We start from the raw sequence: 25,837 nt of genomic DNA on the forward strand, positions 1-25,837 counted from the left end.
TGGCATGGCCTGGTCTCCTGTGTCCGCTGTCACCATGGCCCCGTGTCCTCTGTGTACCGTGTCCTGTGTCCTTGTGTTCCCAGAGCCTCCTGTCTTCTGTGTCCCCTGTCCCCATGGCCCTGTCCGCTGTGTCCCGAGTCCTATGGCCCCGTGTCCCCATGGTCCTGTGTCTCCATGACCCTGTGTCCCATGTCCCCATGGCTCTGTGTCCCCATGTCCCTGTGTTCCCAGAGCTCTGTGTCCCTATAGCTGTATGTTCCCATGTGCCCATGTCCCTGTGACCCTGCATCCCCATAGCTATATGTCCCCACCACCCTGTGTCCCTTGTCCCCCTGGCCTTGTGTCCTCTGTGTCCCATGTCCTATGGCCCTGTGCTCCCGTCTCCATGGCCCCATGCTCTGTCCCCTAGACCCATGTCCAGTGGCCTTGTGCCCTGTGGCCCCTGTCCCCATGGCCCTGTGCCTTGTGTCCTGAGTCCTGTGGCCTCGTGTCCCCTAGTCCTGTGTCCCCATGGCCCTGTGTCCCTCCATTGCCATAGCTGTGTGTCCCCACGACCCTGTGTCCCATGTCCCCATAGTCCTGTGTCCCCCTAACCCTCTGTCCCAATGGCCCTGTGTCCCCATGTCCCCATAGCTCTGTGTCCCCATGGCTGTATGTCCCCAGAGCCCTGTGTCTCCATGTCCCTGTGACCCTGTGTCCCCTAGCTTTGTGTCCCCATGACCCCATGTCCTGTGTCCCCATGGCCCTGTGTTCCTGCATCCCCATAGCTGTGTGTCCCCATGGCCCGATGTTCCTGTGTCCCCATAGCTGTGTCCCAATGGTCCTGTGTCCCTATAACCCTGTGTCCTGCACCCCCGTGGTGCTGTATCCATTGTCACTGTGACCCCACACCCCTGTGCCCTGTGTGCCCCTGGCCCTCTGCCTCATACCCTGCATCCCCTGGCCCTGTGCTGTGTCCCGTGTCCCATATCTCCTTCCTGGGTGGCCCTGCCCACTGCAGCACACACATCCCAGCCCCAAAACCACGCACCACTGGGTGTCCCCACCGCTGCTGGGACACATCAAGGGAACATGGGTGACACATTGAGGTCAGGGGACCAGGACCACTGAGCCACTGCCCTGGGGACATCACACCCCCCAGGGACATTGGTGCTGTGGGCAGAGCGGGGGGGGACACCAGACCACAGCAATGGAGTATAAATATTGGCTAAATAGATTTATTTTCATACAAAGAATACACAGATTCCCCCTGCCGGGATGCCCCGATCCTGGGGGACACCCCCAGATGTCCCCAGCCACCACCTTGCCGGGCACCACCTCTGTTGGCTTTACCGGCAGGATCTGTCCCTGTCCCCAGGGTTTGGCGCCAACGCTGGTGTCACCTCGGGGATATCCCTGTCCCCTCTGTGGCCACCTTGGTGCCCACGTGTCCACGCAGTGCCCACTCGGGGCACCCTGTCACTGGCCACCCTGCCCTGTTGGGCACCTCCAGACCTGCTCCCCTGCTTTCTCATGCCCATCCCAGGGGCATCTCTGGACATTTTGGGGTTCCCCCCGTGCCCTAATACTGCGGCTGGTACAGACCGCCCCACCCCCCACCCCCACCCCCCCGCCGTATGTACACGCTGGATAAAAGAAGAAAATACAGATATTTATAGCAGGGGGACAAAATGCCCCCCTAGCCCCACCCCAAAGTGTCCCCTGTGTCCCCATTCTGGTGCTTCATTGCCAGCCAGTCCTGTCCCGTCCCCAGGATGGAGGTGGCCAGTCCTGCCCCATCCTGGGCCAGCTGGGCGCTTGTGCCTCAGTCTCCCCATTGGTTGTGGGGCTTATCGCCCCTCCCCACCGTGGGGTGGTGGGACACGGAGGACATGGGGTGAAGAGAAGCTACGGTGGCCACCCTGTGGGGACAGGGACGCGGCCACCAGCTCCAGGGAACATGGGACGAAGCTGGAGGTGCTCCAGATTTATGCCAGAGCATGCCACCTCCTGCCTCACCCCAATGGAGAAACGTCACAGGCAGAGCTACCCAAAGTCCCCTTTTGGCCCCAGATTTGTCACACCGCTATCGCCCAGCCCCACACATGGGGAGGGGTGTCCTGATCTGGCCACCCCACCTCCCTTTGCAGCAGGAGAGGAGGTGGATGGGGGGGTCAGCAGCGGGCTGGCGGGCTCATATCCATCCAGCTCAGCTGCGTTTGGTGACCATTTGCCGGTCCCTCTTCTTCTTCTCCATCAACCTAATGGGGAGCAAAGTGGTGGCCTTAGGGACCCTTAGGGACCCTTCTGAAAGGGTCCTCCTGAAGGCAAGGGGAAGGGACACTCACTTGCGGTTGCGGACTTCGGTGAGCTCCATGAGCCGCTCCTGGGCCGCCCGTAACTCATCGAGGCGCTGCTGGTAGCGGGAGTCACAGCCGTTGGTGCGCTCATAGCTGGAGACCTGGCTGGAGAGCTCGCTGGCACGGTCCCGTAGCTGCTGGATGGATGAGTAGAGGTTCTCCTCATCTTCCTCCTGCGCTGACACAAGGGTATGAGGCTGGTGGGGTGGACAGGACACCCCAGGGTGCTGTTCCCTCCCTGCTCCAGCTGGTGAAACTACAGTATGGCATTCCCCGAGCTGCCCAGTCCACCTGCCTTGGCGTTGATGATCTCGATGTGGATGAGGAGGGCAGCAAGTTCCAGGTCCTCGGTGTAGCTGTTCTTCAACGGCACTGACCGGTAGCCTGGACACAACACCATGACACGAGCTCAGCCCCATGGCAGGGTCCGAGCCCCTCGCCATGGCCAGATTCCCAAGATGATGATGATGATGATGATGATGATGATGATTGCTGGGGGGCTGGACTAGATGACCTTTAAAGGTCCCTTCCAACCCAAACCATTCTATGATTCTATGATGATGATGATGGTGCGGATGGCAGGACCATACCTGTTTTGAGGCCCTTGACGGGAAAGGTGGCTTGTGCCAAGAAGTTGGGGTCGCTGAACATGTCCTCCTCGTACACTACAAAGCGGAGGAAGGCAAACTCGGGGTTGTTGATGTCAAAGACGAACTGCTTGAAGAGCCAGACGGGGTTGAAGCCATTGTCGGCTGGAGGGCGAGGAGAGAGCGGGGAGGGTCAGAGAGGGGCTAGATGCATGGACAACCCTGGCATGGCACCAGCACATTAGTGGGAGATTCCTGTCCTCTTCACTCCTCCGCAAAACCCAGCCCCATCGCCACATGTCCAAGAGGAACCCAAAGGGCACAGTTAGGGTTGTCCTGGTGTCCCCGCCTGTCCCCAGGGCACCGGGGTTGGGTGGGAATGTCACCCGCATGGAGCCTCACCTACGACATCCGTCTTGTTCTTGCTGTTGTCGTACTCGGAGCCGCACACCTCCACCTCCACAAAGGGGCAGACAATGCTCCTCCCATTCTTGGGTAGGTGCCGGGCACCGAGGATCTGCAGGAGGAAGAGGAAGGTGAGGTCTGGCTACATCAAATTATAGAATCATAGAATGGTATAGATGAGGAAGGAGTCTGTGGGACAACCCCATAGCTTGGCTGTTTCAGAATCATAGAAAGGGTTTGGGTTAGAAGGGACCTCCACGGGTCATCCAGTCCAACCCCCCTGCCACTAGCAGGAACATCTTCCATTCCACTAGATCAGGTTGCTCAGAGCCCCATCCAGCCTGACCTGGAATGTTTCCAGGGATGGGGCACCTCCCACCTCTCTGGGCGACCTGGGCCAGTGTCTCACCACCCTCAGCGTAAAAAAGAAGGCACGTTTTGGGCTTGCCAAAAGCTTTATGGCCATAATTAGCCACACAACACAGTATTTATGACCTTGAACTGGCTTTAGCATGATTGTAGCCGTATCTGCCAAATTGTTTAAAAAAACCTTTGCTGGATTCATGCCATGCTCAAGAGTCAGGTGCCTACAAACCAACCTGTCCCAGGTCTAACACTGAAATTACCCAAGGGTTGGGTAAGGTGCTTCTGGGCTTGTTTTAGCTGCTTCACCCTCCACCTCGCTCTTGCTCAGGTTGGACTCAGCTCTGTGCAATTTTGGGGTTCTCCCCTGGGAAAAATGATGCCGCAAGCCGAGAAAGACCAACAAAACGAAGAGATCATGGGGCAATGATCCCCATGGAGCAAATATGGGGTGGTAACATGTAAAAACCACCCCCAGTTGACCCAAAACAGAGGAAGAAGCAAGCCCCCATCTTGATGGGCACCACCTCAGGGTGGACTTGCTGTCCTTGCCACTTGCCTGCAGCTGCACAGTGATGGGCTCCACGATCTTCAGGCTGTTCTTGTCAAAGGGGTCGAATGTCTCGTCCCTCATGATGTCAGGCTGCAGGACGTAGCCGCTGCGGCCGCCGAGCATGAAAAGCGCCTGGTTCAGCTGCATTGGCTTGTCTGTGGCCATGGGGACAGAGCAGTTTTCAGCTGCGGGGCTCAGGGACTCCCTGAGGTCCCTGGGCAGCAGGTCCTGCCCTGGCAACTCCCCTGCTAAGACCCCCAACCCTAGTTGGAGAAGGGATGCAGCTGGGTTTTGCATGAAGCACCCAGAAATTGCATGGAGATGTCCCCATCAGGATGAGGACAAAGGTTGGAGAGAACATCCAAACCACCTCCAGCAATAGGATCCAGGACAGAACCAGCAAGGATGGGGATTTTGGGGTGACCTGTAGTGATGAGCCCAGCAGCCACCCCAGGAGCCAGATTTACCAGGTGTCTGGAAGTTGAGGGCCACAAGCTGGCTACCACAGATCCACATGGGCAAAGGGTCGTAGTTGGAGGAGTCCAGACGTTGCCCTTTGGGGTAGATGCGGCTGAGCTGGCGCCGGTTGTACTGCAGGAACTTCTTGCCCTTGCTGCGGTTGGCATACTTCTCCGCCTTGGTCTCCGGGAAGGAGGACATGTCCCGGTAGCATGCCTTCTCTGTGCCAATCTCTGAAAGCACCAAGGTGACCATCAGCGGAGGACATAGGGCTCTGTAGTGGCCAACAGGTTGGTCTGCCATGGCCACTTGGTTCCTCCCACCCATCTCTTCTCATGCTCATCCCCCTTCTCCAGCTCTTACTGTCCTCATCGAACGGCACCGGGCGGCAATACACAACCAGCTCAGAGAGCTCCAGTGCAATCTTCTTCCTCCGCTCCATGATCTTCCCCTCTTGCATCTGCACAAGGGAAAACAGGATCTGAAAGTCTTCCCCCAGCTTCCTCCTTTGGAGATATTGGGGACCATCCACTGAGGGATGGGACCATCCACCCCCATCCTCTGTACCCTGGTGCCCCTCACCCTGGCATCGGCGTTCTGCGTGGCCTCTCGGATCTTGGCCACCCACTCGCTGAGTTCCTCCTGTGTGTCCGCGGCCACGTCCAGTGACTGGGCTGCGTGGGACATCTGCTGGGAATGGATGGTGAAGACAAATGGTTTGGAGCTCCTCCCGTCTTTGGAGATAACTATAAGGACATCAGAGGGGGCTTTACTTGAAGACATTCCCAATGGATGGCTCTGTGGAGCAAACGAAACCTCAGCGGTCCCACTCCCGGGCGCCCACCAGCCCTCCCTGGCACCCCACCAGCCATTGGTGTCCTCCTCTTATGAGGGCCCCATTTTTCTAATGAATGGTCTCAGCTTTTCACAACAAAATGCATTTTCCTTTAAGCCAGGGGTAACTATCCCCCAAAGCACACAGACCTCTATATTCCTCCAAATCCCCCCAAAATCAGCCAAATCCCTCCAAACCCAGACCCATGTTGCTCCCCGGCACGTTGTGCCAAGCATGAGCCCAACTGGCAGTTGCACAATGAGTTCAGGGAGCCTCAGCTCATGGAACTGAGTTTCAACTTGGGGTGCACGCCATCGCAGCAAGCTCCCGCAGCCGTGGTGGGGACACTCACCAACGTGGCAGGACGGCACATCGATGAAGCCCTTCAAGAAGTTCCCCAGGGGGCTGTTTTCCGATGACTGCAAGAGAGGAAGTAAAGGGGGGTGATGGGGGGCAGCTGTGTGGGGGCAAGCCCAGTACCCAATCAGTTTGGCAGCCTCCCTCCAGCCCTCTGAATTACAGAATCACACAATGGTGGGGGTTGGAAGAGACCTCTGGAGATCATCTTGTCCAACCCCTGCTAGAGCAGGCACACCCAGAGCAGGGGCACAGGACCGCGTGGTTTCAAACCCAAGGCGCGGTTTGAATGTCTCCAGGGAAGGGACTCCACAGCCTCTCTGAGAAGCCTGTGCCACTGCTCTGGCACCCGCACAGGGAAGGAGTTTTTCCTCATATTCAGGTGGAACTTCTTGTGTTCCAACTTGTGCCCATTGACCCTTGTCCTGTCGTTGGGCACCGCTGAAAATGTCTGGCCCCCTCCTCTTGACACCCACCCTTCAGATATTTCTAAGTATTGATGAGATCCCCCCTCAGCCTTCTCTTCTCCAGGCTGAACAGGCCCACGTCTCTCAGCCTTTCCTGATAAGGGAGATGCTCCAGTCCCCCCATCATCTTGGTAGCTCTCTGATGGACTTGCTCAAGCAGTTCCCTGGCCTTCTTGAATTGTGGGGCCCAAAACTGGACACAGCACTCCAGATGTGGCCTCACTAGGGCAGAGTAGAGTGGGAGGATAACCTCCCTCGACCTGCTGGCCATACTCCTTTTCATGCAGCCCAGGACACCGCTGGCCTTCTTGGCCACAAGGGCACAGTGCTGGCTCAGGGTCAAATTGGCCAAGTCCTAGCAATGCTGGCTCAGGGTCAAATTGGCCAAGTCCTAGCAAAAGCAGAGAAAAACCACCCTCTTGGCATGTTCTGCTCTGCAGTCAAGTATCACTCAGCCTCCGGATAAGGGTCCAAGCTGGAGCAGGATCATGTGCATCCCTCAGCCTCTGGGTCCAGGCTGGAGTGGGGCTGGGAGCATCCCCCAGCCTCCAGATTAGGGTCCAGGCTGGTGCAAGGCTGGGAGCATCTCGGGCAGCCTCAGTCCCAGGTGCAAGGGGACATGGCACTCACGGCCTCATCCTGCTCCTGTGCCTGCGTGCTGACGATCTCCTCCACGTAGTTGGCCGGGAACCACAGTTGCTTCTTGCCCCCGTAGTCCCCCCGCCACCTGCAAGGGGTGAGAGGATCAAGGCAAGCGGACCAATTTGGGGGGGGGATAGGGGTGTTCATGCTGCATGCAGTGTGTTGGGGAGCGGTCGGAGAAGGGGTGGGGGGACAGAAAAGGAGGCAGTTAAAACCCACCATGGGACGACCTGCAGTATAACCCAGGGTGTCCCCTTCATCCCCCACCCACGGCAACGCCCACCCAGGGGCCACCCAACCACCCTCACCAGCCGCCGTCCTGCTTGTCGACATTGTGGATGATGGCCTGCTTGCAGAACGACAACTCGTCCTCCCGTTGCGCTTTGTAGTCGTAGAGAGCCTTCACCGTGCACTGGGCCACCAGGAAGAGGGACACATGTCACCACCCAGCGCCAGCGAGGCTGGCAGGCAGTTCTGTCTGCTCAGCCCTTCTTCTTGAGGCCCCACAGTGGACCATGGGGGCTCCTGAGGGTCTGACACCCCAAATGATATCCCCAAATCACCTACACCAGCAGTGAGACATATTAGAGGGGAAAGGAGGGCTGAAGATGCCTGTGGTCCCGTGGGACCACCATGTTCAGCGCAAAGTGAGTTCTTCTGGGTCCCCCAGTGGTTTCTCCTGGTGCACTAAAGGGGTTATTCCCCTAATATTCCCATGGTCCCTGGAAAAAACTCTTTGGATTAAGCTTTCCTGAGTCTGGTCTTTGCCTGAAAGCTGCTCTGCTGTAAAGGGACTTTTAAGGAATAGCAGTGCTGGACAATGGGGTGGTAGGATCACAGGTATGGGACCTTGGTGCTCCGGTCCAGCCTCCACCAGGGTCAGCTCCAAGACCAGCCCAGTCCCAAAAACCTCTAAGGATGGAGGTTAGGTGAGATCTGAGACTGGCCCAGCCCCCAAAACCTCCAAGGGTGTAGATAGGATGACATCCAAAACCATCCTGGTCCCAAAAATCTCTGAGGATAGGGACTGGGACAGCTCCAAGACAAGCCCAGTCCCAAAAATCTCTGAGTATGGAGACTGGGTCAGCTCTTAAGACCAGCCTGCTCCCAAAAACCTTTGAGGATGGAGCTTGGATCAGTCCTGAGACCAGCCAGTCCCAAACACCCCCAAGAATGAGGACTGGGTCAGCTTCAAGACCAGGTCAGTTCTAAAAACCTCTGAGGATGGAGATGGCACCACCTGGGAACTGACCCTAAACCTGCTCTTTCAGGGTTCCCCACTGCAAAGGGATCCATGGGGGTTTCCTTGCTGTTGGGGCAAACTTGCGCCAGGTCCTTGCTCCAGGCTGGGCTCTCTCCAGGCCTGGCCCCCACCACGCTGTTGCTGGAGCTTGGACTGGCCCCAAGTGATGGTGATGTGGGAAGGGTCCAGCTCCAGCATCGCTTGAGGGTCAGAAAAATGCAGCAAAATGTCACCAATTCTCAGGTCAGCGGTGGGAGGTGTGGTGGGTCTGGCAGGGGATCACCCAGGAGCCCCAGCACTAGAATCAGTGTCCCACCACCCTGCACCTCCCAGGGACACAAGCTCAGCCCCTTACCCTGGCCATTGGCATCTTGTTGGCCTCTACGTAGAAGTGTGGGGTCCGCACCTCATACAGGGCTCCATAGTCCAGCTCCTGCAAGGAGAGATGCCTGAGTGGGTCACTCGGATGCAGACAGGAGCTACAAGGGGACATGGTGGGAGCTGGGCCACCACATGTGACTGAGAGGAGATTGAGAGGGACATAACATCCCTTTGCATCTCATCAGAAGGGAATTATGGTGGAGCTATAACCATGGGCAATGGCTGCAGAATGGGCTTGGCCAGTTCTGGTTGGGCTTCACCCAAGAGGCTAGAGGAGACCTTCCCACCATGGTAGAGCTGGAGATGGGGCTTGGTTGCCCATGGCACAGAGCCCCCATCCCCACCATCCCCACTGCTGGGAGCACTCACGGTGGTGCCCATCTTCTCCAGGGTCTCCTCGTTGATAGGGTAGCGCAGCTTCATCTTGCGGTAGAGTGGATGCTTCTCGTAGTAGCTGACGAGGTCCACGAGGCTCTCAAACTCAGCCGAGCTGCCCAGCATGAAGAGCCGACCTTCCTGCTGGATGCGGCAGTGCTTGATCTTCCCCTCTGCCCTGGGGCCAAGAGAGCCAGGGGGGCATATGTGAGGGGTGGCCGGACCCTGGCTTCATGATGAGGATGGGCAGGAGGCGAAGCCCTACCTCAGTAGGGATGACACTGGGGTGACCGCCCTGAGGACCTGGCTCTCCCATCACTGCAGCTAGGGGGTTCCCCCCACCATGACAGCATCATGCATCCCACTGTGTCACCCTCCTGACCCACAGCAAACCCCTGCCACCCAACGTGGAGTCAGAACAGACATGAGCCAGGCAGTTCTCAGCTTGGCCAGCAACGTGGGCACCACGGCAGAATCTGACGGGCCTCGAGGCACTGGGGTGGCCACACTCACCGGAAGGAGATGGCGTAGGAGCTGGGTTCACTACGTTTGCGCACCAGGAAGGCTCCGTCCCGTGGGACCCGCATCAGCATGTGCTCGGCCTGCAGGCGCGTCAAGCTGGCGTGGTACCACCTGGCCGGGCAGAGAAGGGAGGTGGTGGGCTGGTGCCGGCATCCCCACATCCTGGGGGGCACTCAAGACCTGACACCAAGGATGGAGGAGGCTGTTGGACCCAGGGGACCACGGGAATGGGGATGGGGACTGTCCTCACTCTTTGCTCTCATGGGCATTGGGTTGGGGGACCGGGTCCGTGAGGCGCATCTCAAACTCGTTGCAGCGGAGCGGCACCTCGCGGTAGTGACAAATGAGGCTGTAGAGGCTGTCGAAGACCAGGTTGTCCGTCAGGTAGAACTTGGTGGCGCCGGCCTCCTGCCGTGAGTGGATCCGGCAGTGCTGCACCCGGCTGGACCTCCTGCCGCGGTGGTGGAGGGAAGTCAGGGGTGAGTCAATTCAGGTCCATGTCCCCACCATCCTGCGCTTAGGGGTCCACATGCCATGCAAAAAGGCGGTGATTCTCCCCCAAAACACCATTCCAGCAACCAAACCAGGGGTTGGCTGGAGGGCCAATCACCAGCTCAGGGAGGGTGGGATCCTGCCTCCCCCACGGGCCTCCTACCAGAAAGAGAGGGTGTAGTCGCCCACAAAGGTCTCGCTCTCGCGCACCAGGAATGTGCCGTCCTTGCCACCTGTCTCAGTGCAGTACTCGTGCAGCAGCTTCTCGGCGATCTGCCGCCCATCGCGGCCACCTCCCAGCTTCCCATGGAACCACTTCTCCGTGAAGTGCAGCTCGTTGTTGTTGAACTCCTGCAAGTTCACCCCAAAATTGCAGAGACACCCGGGGGTGAGCATCGCCTTTCAACTAGAGCACTGCCACCCTCTCCCCCTTCTCATGGAGTCCTCCCTAACCCACGGGTGCATCCTGCTCCACATGTACCTCCTTCTGCTCCACCTCCTCCTCGTCCTCGTTGAACTGGTAGCGGGATGTCTCCTCCGAGTAGTAGATCTTGTTGCTCGTCAGGACAAAATAATGGGGGCTCCAGGTCTGGGAGGGAGGAAGAGCATCACCGGGGCAGGGAGGATGATGGCATGGAGGGATGGAGCTTTGAGACCCCTGTTTCTGTCTCCTCCCATCCCCAACAGCATTGCATGGAGACACCATGCCCCATGCCCAACCCAAACCCTGATGCTCATCCCCAGCTAACAGACCCTGCTCAGCCCCTGGCTGCCATCAGCAGGGAGAATCTTACGTGGTCAATGGGGTCTTCAAGGTAGAGGATGCCATTCTTGATGGAGTTGCTGATGTCGTTCTCTGAGTAACTGGCGGTGGAGACCTCTTCGTACAGGTTCCCTTCGACCAGTTTCTTGTGCTGGGGACAGCCCGGGCAGGAGAGCTCAGTGGTGGGCATGGTGTCCCCATCATGCTGAGGTCCCAGCCCTTGGGCCATGCTTGGGCTCCTACAGGTCCCCCTCCACCACCCCCTGTTCCCCTTGACCACCTCTTGCAGTAGGATGTCTCTCTGATGTCTTGCTGTGTGTGTACAGAGAGATACTGCTCTTGAGTCCCAAGATTGGGGATAATCACCATCCTTCCCAGCCCAACATGGTCCTTGTCCCTCCAACAAAAAGGAGCTTTGGGGTGGCACCCTCACACACCTTGATTAGGATCTTCTTCTTGAGCTGGGTGGGTGAGGGCAGCTCGTCGGCATTGATGTCCACCGGCTTGGTAAGTAGCATGTCCCCAAAGACCTTCTTGAAGTGAGAGGCCATGTTCCTTTGCTGGACAATGCTGCAGTGGTCTTCGATGGAGAGGATGATGGGGAACCTGGAGGAAGCAGGTGAGAATGGGCTTGGGACAAAGGCAAAGGAGAGTGGAATTCGGACAGGGATTGCCTGCCTGTCCCAGAATTGGGGTGTCGCTGTGGGGCTGGGGCTTACTCAGAGGTGACGAATGCGTGCTCCTTGATGGTGTGCAGCACATCCAGGAACTTGATCTTGGAGGTGAGCGTGTGGCCATGGTAGATGATGGGGAGATCGTCTGGGCCATCCCAGCAGTCCACTGAGTGGGGAGACACCTCAGTTAATGCATGCTGGTCACCGACTGCGTACCAGAGACCATCGTTTTGGTCCCCCAAAGGACATGGAAGACCCTTCAACACAGTGCCATGGGATGGGTGTAGGGGATGGCCTGTCTGGTGGACCATGGGGTGCTGGGAGGGACTGAGCTGGGTGCTGGGAGGACTCACGCTCGATGCAGCGGCAGCCCATGCGCAGGCAGCGGGCGTACGCCTCCAGGGAGGACTCACTGGAGAACTGGTCCCCTGTCAGGTACCTGCAGAGGAGCAAGAGGGACCATCAGCAGTCAAGACTGCCCTGGCCAGGGGTGATGGGATGCTTATGGGTGTCCTCAAGGAGAGCCCACCCTGTCCTTACGTGTTATGGGAAGAGGAGATCCAGTACTGGGACAGGGGGTGGTTCATCTCCTCAGGCACCACGCGCTCATACTTGGCATCCATCACCATGTTCTCCTTGGAGAAGAGGTATGTGAGGAACTAGGGGGGAAACAGAGAGGTCAGAGCCTGCCAGGGCTGGGGAGACACCCCTGGGTGGGTGCCACACGGGGCCACCCACCTCATCCAGCTGGAAGGAGGGGTCCGATGCCTCATTGGAGCCCTCCTTGAGGTAGCTGCACATGTAGTCCCGCACCATGCCCACATCGCTGGCCCAGGGTTCCTGGGGTGCAAACACAGCTGCTGTTATGGGGTGAATGGGGCTAGGGCATCCCATTGGGGTCCCCGAGGTTGGGACAGAGAGGGATGCCACAGGGGTCCCTAAGGGCACCCACCTTCTGGTCATGCAGCAGGAACTTCTGGAAGTCGTAAAGGGAGATTTGGCACAGCTCAGGGCGGTCCACGTTCCTGGGACATGGAGCAGCCATCAGTGAGGACCGGGAGTTGGAGTTGGGGTAGACCCCATGAGGGAGTTGAGGCTGCCAGCATCCACCTGCAGCTCAGATCCCCAGTGCTCCCCACTCCTGCCCCACTCCTGCCGGCTGCAGCAGCTGGCAAGGGGCTCGGGGTAAGCACAGGCCATGGGGGTGCAAGGGGCACCTCGAGCTGTTGGATGCTGCTAGAGCAAACACTCCCAGTGTCACCCTGTGACTTAGAAGAGGTGGGCACAGAGCCAGAGTGTGCAGCATTGCCCGAGGATACAGAGAGGAGGGCAGGGTAGCATGTCCCTACATCCCTGGCACCCATCCCTACTCACATCACTGCTCCCATCCCCACTCAGAATCACAGAATTACAGAATGGTGGGGGTTAGAAGGGACCTCCTGAGGTCACCTTGTCCAACCCCCCTGCTTGAGCAGGTACATCTACAGGAGGGGGCACAGGACCGCATCCAGGTGGAGTTTGAATGTCTCCAGGGAAGGGACTCCACAGCCCCTCTGGGCAGCCTGTGCCACTGCTCTGGCACCCGCACAGGAAAGAAGGTTTTCCTCATATTCAGGTGGAACTTCTTGTGTTCCAGCTTGTGCCCATTGACCCTTGTCCTGTCGTTGGGCACCGCTGAAAAGAGTCCAGCCCCATTGTCCTGACACCCACCCTTCAGATATTTCTAAGTATTGATGAGATCCCCCCTCAGCCTTCTCTTCTCCAGGCTGAACAGGCCCACGTCTCTCAGCCTTTCCTCATAAGGGAGATGCTCCAGTCCCCCCATCATCTTGGTAGCTCTCCGATGGACTTGCTCAAGCAGTTCCCTGGCCTTCTTGAATTGTGGGGCCCCAAACTGGACACAACAGTCCAGATGTGGCTTCACTAGGGCAGAGTAGGGGGAGGATAACCTCCCTCACCCTGCTGGCCATACTCCTTTTCATGTAGCCCAGGACACCATTGGCCTTCTTGGCCACAAAGGCACAGTGCTGGCATCCCTGCTCCTATCCCTACTCCCATCCCCATACCCACCCCTACTCACATCCCTGCTCCCAGGGCCACCATCCCCACCATCTCTTCCACCCTCTTGGCCTGCCCTGAAGGTGGGAGATGCTCTGAGGCCGCGCACACTGCTCAGACCCTCTGCTCTCCTCTGACTCTGCCCCATAGCCTGGCCGCGTTGCCCACCCGATGGATTGGACCCTCGGTGGCTTGGTCAGGGGGGGAGCCGCTGGGCTCCCGGGTACTCACCGCAAGGGGAAGGAGAGCTCCAGCTGCTCGATGACCTGCAAGGCAAAGGAGGGGAGTGGGCTTAGCTGGCCGGGAGCACACCGTACCGGGTGGGGGATGCTTGTGAGGACAAGCTGTGTCTCTTACCGATTTCTGCGCATCAAACATCAGGTTTTTGTAGAACTGGATGAAGTGGGAGAAAGTCATCTCATTCCTGGCTTCCACCTCCTACCGGAGAAGGTGTTGCATGAGAGTGGGCCACCCATCAGTGCCAGTGACATTGGGGCTAGCTCCAGCCCAGCTATGGGGGCTCAAAGACCCTCTCCCTGCATAGCTGGGGTGCCTGGGGGTTCCTTACCATGAGCTTGTCCCGCAGGAACCTCATGTTGGGGACACGGTAGTTCACCTGGGGCAGCATGGCCTTCAGGTCCTTCACTGTGATGCTGCAGGAGGGTGAGCCAGTGTCAGGGCACTGGCCAGACCCCACAGAGGATGGATAACACCCAGATGGGTCTCAGCTCCCGACATCGAGGATCCCACCCCAAATCCTGGTGCCAGTGTGGTCCCTGGCATCTGGGTCCCACTCTACCCAGCTGTGGAACCCCACAGTGGCACAGGACCCCTAATTACACAGGGTCTGGCACGAGTATGAGCAGAGGGTCAAGGAGAGGGAGCATGTCCAAGAACTAGTAGGGCACTCTAAGCCATCATCCCATCTGGAGTTGATGCCCATCCTCATAATCCAATTTCACTTGATTTGGGTTTTTTCCTGACTTGGGGAGATGTTTAAGGGCTGCATTAATAGTCCAGCCCCTCTTGGCACTGGTGGAAATGCAGCAGTGGGCGTGGGGGCATTGGGGTCCCCATAGACCCTACAGCAGCAAGGAGGAGACCTACGCTTAAGTCTCTGATTTTTGGTGCCTTCAAGAACCACAAATAACCTGGTACTACCTTGGCCCAGAAACCCCGCTCCCAGCCTGGCTCAGCCTCCAGATCTGGGGTGCAAGTGGGAGGGATATGGCCTTGTCCAGCCAAACCCACTGGCCACGTCCCAGCATGGGGCTGTGCTTGTGCTCACCTGCCTTCCCGTGACCGGTCCATCCCATCAAACTGTTTCCGCAGCCACCTGGGAAGGAAGGGATGGACTGATGGTGCTCAGCTCCAGGGGGGACCAAACCCAGGGGGGTTTCATCGCCCAGGCCCCTACATGGTCATTCCTCACCTCTCAATCTGCAGTGGGGTCTGGGCTTTCTGGGTGTCCACCACCAGCCAGTTGAGACCCGTTATCCACAGGTTGATGTCCTCCTCGCAGAAAGCTGGAGGAGGAAGAGGAGTGTGGTGAGGCTGGGATGAGGGAAATGGGATGCTGGAGAAGGTGTGAGAGCCCAAGGGTGGCTGCGGGGAGTGGGAAGGCAGCCCACGCACCAGCCACGCTGAGAGTCCTCAGCCTGAAGTCCATCCCATAGAGGATGATGAAGCACATGGTGAAGTCGAGCTTGCGAGCATCCTCGGGGTAACGCTCGAAGTCCCGCGAGTTCTTCCCCAGGCGGATCTCTTTGATCTCCCGAATGTCGACTATGGAGAGAGAGGGACATGAGCCTGTTCCCTGCCACCCTGCCACCGCAGACCCATTTGCAGGGCTTGGGGAGGCTGCAGGAGGTGGGACTTCCAGGAGACCACATGCCCTCTGGGGACTGTTGTCCCCAGGATGGGGTGTCCCCACTGAATCATAGAATCATATAATCATTTAGATTGGAAAAGACCTCTAAGATAATCAAGTCCAACCAACAACCCAACACCACCATGCCTCATAAACCATGCTCTGAAGTGCCACATCTACATGTTTTTTGAACACCTCCAGGGATGGTGACTCTACCACCTCTCTGGGCAGCCTCTTCCAATGCTTGACCACTCTTTCAGGAAAGACATTTTTCCTAATATCCAATCTAAACCTCCCCTGACACAGCTTGAGGCCATTTTCTCTTGGGACTTGGGAGAAGAGACCAACACCCACCTCCCTACAGCCCCCTTTCAGGTAGCTGCAGAGAGCAATAAGGTCTCCCCTCAGCCTTCTCTTCTCCAGCCTAAACAAATGCAGTTCCCTCAACCTTTCCTCATAAGACCTGCTCTCCAGACCCACTGCTCATGGGTTGTAATGGCATTGGGGGTACCATGGCCATCTGTCCTACAGGGAGATATGTCCCCACAGCCCTGCAGTGACATGTCCACTAGTTCAATGACACCATGGCTTTGCATTTCCTTCAGGGAGCTGTGTCCCCAGAACGAGGTGTCCCCATGACACTGCCCATTGGTGTATGATGGCTTTATGGGTTTTGGGTCCATGTGTCTTCCAGCGAACCACATCCCCACGATGAGATGTCCCTGCAGCAGCTGCATGAGAGCACCATAGATGCCATGGCTAAGTGTCCCCCAGGGAATTGGGTGTCCCTGCAGCACTGATCCCAGGTGTGTGAATGCACCACGGGTGCCATGGCCATGTGTCCTCAAGGGAACCGTGTCCTCAGGATGGGGTGTCCCTGCAGCACTACTGAAGGTACATGACAGAACCATGGGGGCCATCACCATGTGTCCTCCAGGGAGCGGTGCCCCCAGGATGGGGTGTCTCTGCAGCACTGCCCCCGCATGTGGGATGGCACCTCACTCCGGTGTGTCCTCCAGGGACTCGTGTCCCCAGGATGTTGCATCCCCACAGTGCTGCCCACCAGTTTCCTGGCTTTGTGGGTGCCACATGTCCTCCAGGCTCAGCCTGCCCCATCCCAATGAGCACATGTCCAGCCACCCCTCCCCTGCCTTCTCCTCCCCAAGACAGACCCTGCTCCAGGGCAGGCTGAGCTCATCTTTTAATTGAAGACGTCTGCCCAAAGGTGGCAATTTGGAGCCCGGGCAGCCCGGACCACAGGGCGTTTCTTTCCTGCCGTGCTGCTCTCTTATTATCTCGCTATATAAAACCCCGCCGGCGGCAGGAGGGCTGGGTTTCCGGACCGCGGTCTTCCTCACCGCTACGCTGCCGGGTGAGATTTCCAACCCCTGGTTTTGCCAAGCAGACGTGTCCCACTGGGAGCAGAAAAATAATATGATGATATTAGTAATAATACCCAAAGTTGTTCTCGATACCATGAGCATCACCCCTGCACAGCTTTGCCCTCCAGGGCTGAGGCGCCGGCACCGGAAAGGGCTTTGTGTGGCCGAGGGCGGCCGGACCACCACGCCAGGGTATTGTCCTGCCGAGGAAATGGGTCATTTCCCGGGGAATTTCCAGCCCGGCTGTGTTTCCGATGCAGTGGTGGGGAAGGGTGCAGGCGTGCTGGTGCCTCGACAGAAACCCTCAGCCTAATCCAAAGGGGATAAATAAAACACAAACATGGGAGGAATAAGGGATGGGGGAGAAATCAGGCTGATTAAGCAAGAAAAGAGGTGCAGAATAGTTTTACTTGGCAGAAAAGCCCTGGAAAACACTGGAGGCTTTATCCAGCCTTCCCTCACTGGATGACCACAAGCCAAATTTCACGACTGGGGTGGGATTTTAGCACACGTGATACACAGGAGGTCTGCACCCCTGCATTTGCTTTGTTTTGGGACTAGATGTCAAGAAACGAAACCCCGTTGCTGTCTCTGTGCAGCACCTATGGCTCAGAGCAAACCCACTTTGGTATGAACAGGCAGATATTTGTGGACAAAAACAGGTTTATAGGATAAAAACAAGCTGCTCATCCCCAAACCTGCCCATACACAAGGCACTGGAGAGGGGTGAAAAGCCAGTGGCTACTGGGGTTCTGCCAACAAGTCACAATGCAGCCATTCCCCTGATTTAGGGTTGCCAGGATTTGGTCTTGGACCCAACCTCTGTGCGCTGCCGATAATCACAGAATCACAGAATGGTTCAGGTTGGAAGGGACCTTTAGAGGTCCTCTAAACCAACCCCCCTGCAACAAGCAGGGACATCTTCAACTAGATCAGGTTGCTCAGAGCCCCGTCCAACATGAACTTGAATGTTGCCAGGAATGGGGCATTGACCACCTCTTGGGGCAACCTGGGCCAGGGTTTCACCACACCCAGCGTAAAACATTTCTTCCTTAGATCTTGTCTGAATCTCCCCTCTTTCAATTTAAAACCATTAACCCTTGTCCTATCACTGGAGTTTGTCCACATCTTTCTTATCAGCCCCCTTTAGGTACTGAAAGGTCACAAGAAGGTCTCCCCGCAGCCTTCTCTTCCCCAGGCTGAGCAACCCCAACTCTCCCAGCCTCTCTCCCCACCAGAGGGGTTCCAGCCCTCGCACCATTTCCGTGTCCCTCCTCCGGACCCCTCCAACAGGTCCGTGTCTGTGCTGTGCTGGGGACCCCAGAGCTGGACGCAGGGCTCCGGGGGGGTCTCCCTAGAGTGGAGCAGAGGGGGAGAATCCCCTCCCTCGCCCTGCTGGCCCCGCTGCTGGGGATGCAGCCCAGGAGATGGTTGGCTTTCTGGGCTGCGAGCGCACATTGGCAGCCCATGTCCAGTTTTTCACCCACCAGCCCCCCAAGTCCTTCTCTACAGGGCAAATAGCCCAGCCCCACAAAGAGCCGAGGGAAGAGGGAGCGGCGCAGGGCTTCACAATGCAACGCGGCCGGCGGCTTCCTGGAAACCACATCTGCAGCGGATTTGCAGCGATCATGTCAGAACTATGTCTCCAAACTCCTCCCTGCATTGTCTCAGGGGTCCCGGGCGATTAAAACACTCTGGAAGTCAGTTCCAGCTGTGAAAATCCTTTTTCTCTCCTAATGCAAAGTGAGCAGCATGGTGCAAAGAAGATTTTAAATATAGGGATGGTGGGAAGATGATGTAGGACCAGGGCCTGCCCAGTGGCTTTTAGGGATGCCGGGAGCCTGGGTGTTTTCTTAATGCATTAGGAGAAAAGCAAAGCATAGTGGTCAGAGGGAATGGTTGTGCTGGGAAATCCCACTGGCCTGGGCAGAGCTGCGGTGGCATGAGCCACGTTCCCTCATGTTCGCCTCGGTCACCCCTTCTTGCAGGACACGTGGCAGATCAGACTGTCTTGTGCAAGAGGGATTGGGCGACTGCATTCCCCAGGGTTCGCCATAGTGTCGTGAAGCTGATTTAAAACCTGAAATAAAAGATTTCTGCCTGGTCAGAGGTGTTAAACCCTATCTAGATTTTCTCCTCCCCAAAAAGTCCTATTTCTAATTATTTGGGGTGTGATCCTAATTAGCTGTCGTCGTGGCAAACCACACCTCCAAAATATTCTTGGGTTTGCCAAGCTGCCTTCAACCCTATTTCTTTTAATTTCTTGTAAAGATCCCTTTTGGGCTGTTTTCTGCTAGATTTCATCCTTGCACTGGGGACCAGGGCCTGCCGAGGGCGATGAGCTGGAAACCCTCCAGGATGAGGTTAATTTTGGAGGCGATGCTACAGGCGACCCCATCGGCATCGACACGCGTCCATCGGCTGCTTAACGAAGTGTGTAATTAGCCTGCACGGTGTGGGGCCTCTTGGGGAGAGCCAGGATCGGTGTCATGGCCCTGCCAGTCCGTAACAGAGACATCAGCGCTGTCGGTCATCCCTGTTAATCCCTCTGCAAGCGGGGTGCCTGGTTGAAGGGGGGATTTAAAATGGCTGGGGCAGGCGTGAGGTTGGGCGTGGGGTGGGAGCGAGACCCCAGGGATGAATAGGAGATCCTGGTGCTTCCATAAAATTGCGGTGAGTGGAAGGACATGCGAGCACAGAGCAGGGCTGGACCAGGGGGTGAAGATGCTCCAGTCCAGCACCAAGACTGGGATTGTTCCCTCCCAGGGTGGTGGGGTTGGATGGCAGGACTGTACCATTTCCGGAGGGATTTTCCTTTTCTTTCCCCCCCATTCTGGATGACCTTGGAGAATGTCCACTCATTCCCATGGGGGGTTTTGGGCCATCACATGGGAGAAGTCAGATCCCAAGGCATCAGTGGGGAAACTCAGGCAGGGCACTGGGAGCGACCCAAGAACCGAAGCCGGCAGTGCATGGTGCTCCCAAAGAAAAACAAGGAGCCGGAAATGCATTATTTCCGAAAGCAGAAAACAAGATCTTCCCTGTGAGGACCAAAACCACTTCTCAGAAAAATGGGTACTCTTCCTCCCTGCTCATCTCTCCTCCTCCTCCCACAAATCTGCTCCCCCCAAGGGCTGGTGGTGAGTTTGCCTCCCGTGCCCAGTAGGTCTAGACAAGTGCAGATCCTGCTTGTTCCAGTGCTCATCTCCGGGTGCCACCCTTCTTCCCAGCTCAAAGTCTCTCCATGGCTGGTACCCCAGCTTGGGGCTGGCCCCTCTGAGCAGGAATTGAACTTTCCTGGGGATTTTGTTCTACTTTGTGCAAAATTAGTGATGGGTGGTGATTTTTGGGTGGGTGATTGGCGATTTTTGATGACACCCTCTGAGCCCCACCAGGGAAAGGGCACCTGTCATTTCCCAAACCTCCAGGTGGGCTTTGCCATTGTGCAGAAAAGATAATACCCCAAAACTGGGTTCCTCCCCACATAGGGATGTGGGACGAGGTGATGGTATAGCTCCATGTCACCCCAACCCCATGTTTTCATCTATTGGCTCTTTTTAGCTCAATTTAAGAGGAGGTGCAAGCCTTGAGGTAATGAGCAATCAGGTAATGAACACCAAGGCATGGAGCCCCACCAACGCCCAACGGTGGGAGTGTGCCCCAACATCCTACTAGCCACCAGCAAATCCACAAATAAGGGTGAATTTTATGGATGTTCCAGCAAGAGTGTGTCTGGTGCTGGACGTCAGTGCTACCAGTCCAAACTTTGCATTGATGTCATTAACTCACATGGGGCAGAGTCCAGCTGGCCAAGTCCTCTCTGGGCTGTATGGGGCCATCACCATGCTCCATCCCATGCTGCTGCTGGCCCCGGAAGCCTGAGCACCCCATTTTTGGCCTTAAAAGCACCATGAACAGGCAAGGTGGCGGCCAGCTCCTTTACCTCCTTGCCAGGGAGGGTATCGCCAGGGATGAAATGGCAGCAGCTTGAGCCCCACGGCAACTTATGGACCACATGAGCTGGGATAGAGGAGAGTCGCTCAGCCCAGAGGCTTCTGCATTTATATCTCTGGGCATCCTACGATGGCCAGCATCCCACCACAGCAGGGCATCCCACCACATCAGGGCATCCTACCATGGCAGGGCACCCCACTGCACCCCGGCACCCCACCATGGCCAGAGACCCCACTGTGGTAGGGCATCCAAATATGGCCAGGACCCTGTGATGGCCAGGCTACCCACCATGGCCAGGCACGCCACCCCACCGTAGCCAGGCACCCCACTATTTCCAGGCACCCTACCATGACCAGACACCCCACCGTGGCTGGGAAGCCCACTGTGGCTGGGCACTCCACTGTGGCACCCCACTATGCCCAGGCACCCCACTGCAGCAGGCACCCTACCACGGCCAGCCACCCCACTGTGGCCATCATACCACTGCAGCCAGGCGTCTCACCACAGTAGGACACCCCACCATGGCCAGGCACCGTGCTGCCAGGCACCCCATCATGGCTGGGCACCCCACGTCCAGTCACCCCGCCGCAGTAGGGCACCCCACCACAGCTAGGCACCCCACAGTCAGGCACCCCACTATTGTAGGACATCCCACCATGGCCAAGCACCCCGTGGCCAGGCACCCCACCGTGTCCAGGCACCCCACCAGCACATCCCCAGCCCACAGCGCCGCTGATACTCACTGTCGCCTTCCACCTTCTCGGGTGTCCGGCTCCAGATGATTTGCCGTGTCTCCAACTTCACCTGGAAGGTCCTTCGCTCTGGCCTCTGTGACTTCTTCTGGTAGAACAAGGTGAGGACAGTGCCCATCTCCAGGCAGCGGAGGATCCTGCCCATGTCCCCTGCCTCCATCCTGCTGTCCTCCAGAAAGCCATTGACGCTGTTGAGCCTGGCCACAGACATCTTCACTGCGCGGCCATCGCCCGGCAGAGCCGCAGAGCCGGGGTTGTCTCATGCAGAAGAGGACGAACCAAATAGCCGAAGCCTCCCCAGGGATTTTCTCCTCTTGCCCCGGGCACGGGTTTCCTCTACGGCCGACGTCCCCTTTGCCGCACCACAGCCACGGTACAGAGCTGGACTCAGCAGTGGTGGGGAGGAAAAGGATGGGCTGGAGGTACCGTGACCTTCTCGCCGAGGCTGAATCTGGCCCCGGCGTTGGCATCCAGCGGCGGTAGATGATGTGCAGCACAGGCGGCGATGGCCTTGCGGTTCACAGCCAGGGGGGAGAAAAACCATCCGGCCACCGCAGGATGGCGGGGGCACCTTTGCGGGTGAAGAGGGTGGCGTGGGGAGAAAACCCAGCCAAAAAAAAAGCAAAGTCACCCCGAAACCGATGGTGCTTGCGTTGAGGCGGCAGATCCCCCCCCGGCCTCCAGGCCAAGTGGGGCCGGGGATGGGAGAGGGGTGCGGCGAGGGGGTTCCGAGGGGTGCTCGGCCAGCCTGGGGAGCAGCAGGGTCACGGCAGGGCGGGATGCAGGATGCAGGGTCGGCGTGGTGGTGGTGGGTGGGGAGTAAAGGGGGGGGGGGCTCCCACCAGCTGCCCGCCACCCCTCTCCTCCGCTCCTTAATTTTGGGCTGATGAAATGGACGCCCAGAGGAAACTGCAATCACACATGGCCGGAAAGAGATCAGAAAGGAATTTAAAAAAAAAAAAAAAAAAGCAGGATCTTGGAGAAAGGAAAATCCGAGCAGAGGAAAAGACGGCTGAGGGTGACATCTAGAGGAACTCAAGATGGGGATTGGCTTTGTGGGGGTGCCTCAGGCCCTGCTGCCGGCTGGGGGGCATGCCGGGACGGGGATGGGGTCGCCTGGGTGGGAATGTGGCTGTTTGGCAGAAAAAGGTTAAAGATAAGGAAAGCAGCTGCTGTGGCTTTAGCTTCTGGCTGTCCCTGCCGTAATGATGAGCTGGGACCGAAGCCCCATGAGTCGCCAGTACCGAAGTCACTGCTGTTATGAGTTTTGTCCTGCCTCAAATATATGGGAAGGGGCTGGGGACCGCAGTGGGGGAACGAATCACAGCAGGAGAGAGGGGGAAGGCAGAGAGGGACAGGGCTTGGCATCGCAGCCCCTGTTTGTCCCTTTGATGGGTGCTAGATGGGCAATGACATGCTGGTGCTATGGAGGCAGATGCTTTGTGCAGGGATCTAGGTGAGGAGGGGTGTGAGGTGGGACCAGGGGTGCAAGGGGTGGGCAAGGGCTTCTTTCCCAGCCACACGCTTTGAGAATTTGGACCAGGTGGTGATCTTACGGTGCTGGGACTCCTGGAACATATTGGGGTCTTGGTGATGGAGGCTCAGGTAACTGGAGTCCTGGTGATGGAGGCTCAGCACAGCCAGGGCTCGCCACCAGCCCTGGGAGAGATGACACAGGATCTGTAAAGAACAAGGAGCTGTGCAGACCATTTGAGGCCTAAAATCCCTGAATAAACATTTTACTCATTAAACTCTAAACACATTTAGAGTTGGCCTAAGCCCTCCAAAATCCTTATCCCTTCCCTAGAGGGTGCCAAGGTCCTCCTGGCTTGCAGGTTCTCTCCCTGCTCATGGGAGCCACTAATTTCTCTCCTCCATGGAGAAGTGTTACCTTAATTCTAACTCTTGTCTTGCTGGAAGCACTGCCTTTCCCCCAGCCACATCCGATCTTTCTATCCCAGAGGAGCCCATAGCCCCTCAGTAAAGCAGGAGCACCTCAGTGTTGGACACCAATCAAAGAAAATGTCCAAGCATTGAGGAGGGTTTAAGGTCAGGATCCATGTGCGCATGGTACGCATCCATGTGCGTACCCATCTGAATTGCAGCAACAAGAGCTGAGAAGCAGTGATGGCCCTTCTGGTAGTGGCGTGTACAGACCCACTGGAAACCACTGGGGTCCCCAGTGCCACGGCATGGAGTGTGCTGACACATCTTGATGCTCACATGGATGGGGGCCTGCAAATTAAAACAGTTTGTACCTTCACTCCTCCAAAAGTACATAGGTGGGACTGGTATTTTGGAGCAAAGCACTGTCTCGCCAGGTTCTGCTGGTGCTGTCTCCAACTGATGTTGCAGGGTTGAAGATTTTGGCAACCCAGGCAGGACGTGCCTGTGCAAATCTCATGAAGTTCAACAAGGCCAAATGTGAGGTCCTGCACGTGGGTCAGGAAAATCCCCAGGATCAATACAAACTGGGGGTTTAAGAGATTGAGAGCAGCCCTGAGGAGAAAGACTTGGGGGACTGGTGGGGGAAAAACTGGACGAGGGCTGCCAATGTGTGCTCGCAGCCCAGAAAGCCAACCATCTCCTGGGCTGCATCCCCAGCAGCGGGGCCAGCAGGGCGAGGGAGGGGATTCTCCCCCTCTGCTCCACTCTAGGGAGACCCCCCCGGAGCCCTGCGTCCAGCTCTGGGGTCCCCAGCACAGCACAGACACGGGCCTGTTGGAGGGGTCCGGAGGAGGGACACGGAAATGGTGCGAGGGCTGGAACCCCTCTGGTGGGGAGAGAGGCTGGGAGAGTTGGGGTTGTTCAGCCTGGGGAAGAGAAGGCTGCGGGGAGACCTTATTGCAGACTTTCAATATAGGAGAGGGGCTTATAAAAGAGATGATGAGAAAGTTTTTACCAGAGCCTGTAGTGACAGGACAAGGGGCAACAGTTTTAGACTGAAAGAGAGTAGGTTTAGATTGGAGATAGGGAAGAAATGTTTTATGCTGAGGGTGGTGAGACACTGGCCCAGGCTGCCCTGAGAGGTGGTCGATGCCCCATCCCTGGCAACATTCAGGTTCATGTTAGACGGGACCCTGAGCAACCTGATGTAGTGGAAGATGTCCCTGCTCATGGCAGGGGAATTGGACTGGATGAGCTTGAAAGGTCCCTTCCAACCCAAACCGTTCTGTGATTCTGTGACTTCTGGGAAGCAGTTTTGTGCCACCTGGCAGTGGATCAGAGAGGACTGGGGCATTTAGGCATTTACCCCCTTAAGGGCTGGTCCCACACTAAGGGCCTTGGCTGATTGGGGAGCAGGAAGAGGTCTCCATCTTTGCACTGGCTGACTGGAAAACTCCCCTTTCCCAAAGAATTAGGGGACAGATGGGGTGAAAATGAAATCCTGAAGGGTTTTCCTTTTCTTTCTTTATTCATGAATTAACTTCTGTTTTCCCCCTTCTCTGAAGCAGAATAAGCTTTTGTTTAAGGCAACAAGCTGCAGAGATACTGGCTTCTTGTGTTTATGTTTTCCATTTCCAGGCAAATCCCATTTTGGAACCCCCTGAACACTGGTCTGGGAACTGAACATCCCAACCGCAGCAAGCCGTGGTGGACTGAGGATCAGAATAGAAGACTGTTTTTACACAGGGGATTTAACAGCCTGGGTTTGGCTTCTGATGTCCATCCAAAGCACGCGGGCGGAGAAGGAATGCTCTGTTTTCAGTCTGCAATGGAGTCACTGTTTTAATTTTAGCTTCTCCGGAGCAAAGCTGTAAGCAAGCTGTTACCAAAGCAAAGCACCCTACAGAGGCTGGAAGGGGCAGAGGAACTGGAGCCTCTCTGCTTGCCCACACATGGCCCCCATGGGTACTTGGTGGGGCCACCCAAACTGGAGATGTTGAGCACACAAAATCCATGCCTCCCTCTTAAAAACCCCAATGTGACTCATCCGTGCAGGTCAGAGGAGACATTGGGACATCATGGAGCTGCTGGTGCTGATGCTGGGATGGCAGAGTTGCACTCAAGGAGGAGCCATGAATTCACCAAAGGACCTTCATTTTGCAAGAGCAAAGCTCCATCAAGAGGAATAAATAAGTCCCCACCAAAACACAGAGGAGCTTCAGTGGGTGCAATTTATGTGTCTGGCAGGAAAAAATGGTCCCAGGAGGAATCAAGCAAGTTGTATTTCCTCTGCAGCTTTCCATGGTTGATAATTACTGTTGGATGTGAACATCAGCCTCTGCTTTGCTTGTGGCTCACCGATGTCCCAGTGGGTCGGTGCTGCCTGCAAAGATCCCAAGCCCCTGTCAGGAGAGCAACAAGGTCAAAACAAACTCAGAAGGGTCTCAAAATTTCACCACCTTCTTCCTGAGCGTCCT

The 25,837-nt window shown here is 56.9% G+C and overlaps 1 protein-coding gene across 1 annotated transcript; it reads right to left on the reverse strand.

Moving 5' to 3' along the window:
- Nucleotides 1-1,201: 1,201 nt before the first annotated feature.
- Nucleotides 1,202-22,398, reverse strand: LOC104050044 (1-phosphatidylinositol 4,5-bisphosphate phosphodiesterase gamma-1). The gene is made up of 32 exons (XM_064441977.1): nucleotides 21,465-22,398; nucleotides 15,151-15,300; nucleotides 14,948-15,041; nucleotides 14,804-14,851; nucleotides 14,084-14,168; nucleotides 13,873-13,953; nucleotides 13,747-13,781; nucleotides 12,410-12,482; nucleotides 12,196-12,297; nucleotides 11,998-12,116; nucleotides 11,811-11,896; nucleotides 11,503-11,623; nucleotides 11,221-11,389; nucleotides 10,815-10,934; nucleotides 10,502-10,609; nucleotides 10,184-10,371; nucleotides 9,779-9,979; nucleotides 9,520-9,639; nucleotides 9,001-9,184; nucleotides 8,606-8,683; nucleotides 7,316-7,419; nucleotides 6,996-7,092; nucleotides 5,894-5,960; nucleotides 5,289-5,452; nucleotides 5,070-5,166; nucleotides 4,715-4,939; nucleotides 4,254-4,402; nucleotides 3,329-3,443; nucleotides 2,930-3,091; nucleotides 2,635-2,723; nucleotides 2,328-2,512; nucleotides 1,202-2,240 (listed from the first exon to the last, which is right to left on the reverse strand). Exons 1-32 carry the CDS (start codon nucleotides 21,682-21,684, stop codon nucleotides 2,189-2,191), a joined length of 3,888 nt encoding a protein of 1,295 aa, XP_064298047.1. The 5' UTR covers nucleotides 21,685-22,398; the 3' UTR covers nucleotides 1,202-2,188.
- Between the last annotated feature and the right edge of the window lie 3,439 nt (nucleotides 22,399-25,837).

Source organism: Phalacrocorax carbo, chromosome 2 (assembly GCF_963921805.1).
Source record: "Phalacrocorax carbo chromosome 2, bPhaCar2.1, whole genome shotgun sequence".
In the NCBI taxonomy this organism is placed as follows: domain Eukaryota; kingdom Metazoa; phylum Chordata; class Aves; order Suliformes; family Phalacrocoracidae; genus Phalacrocorax; species Phalacrocorax carbo.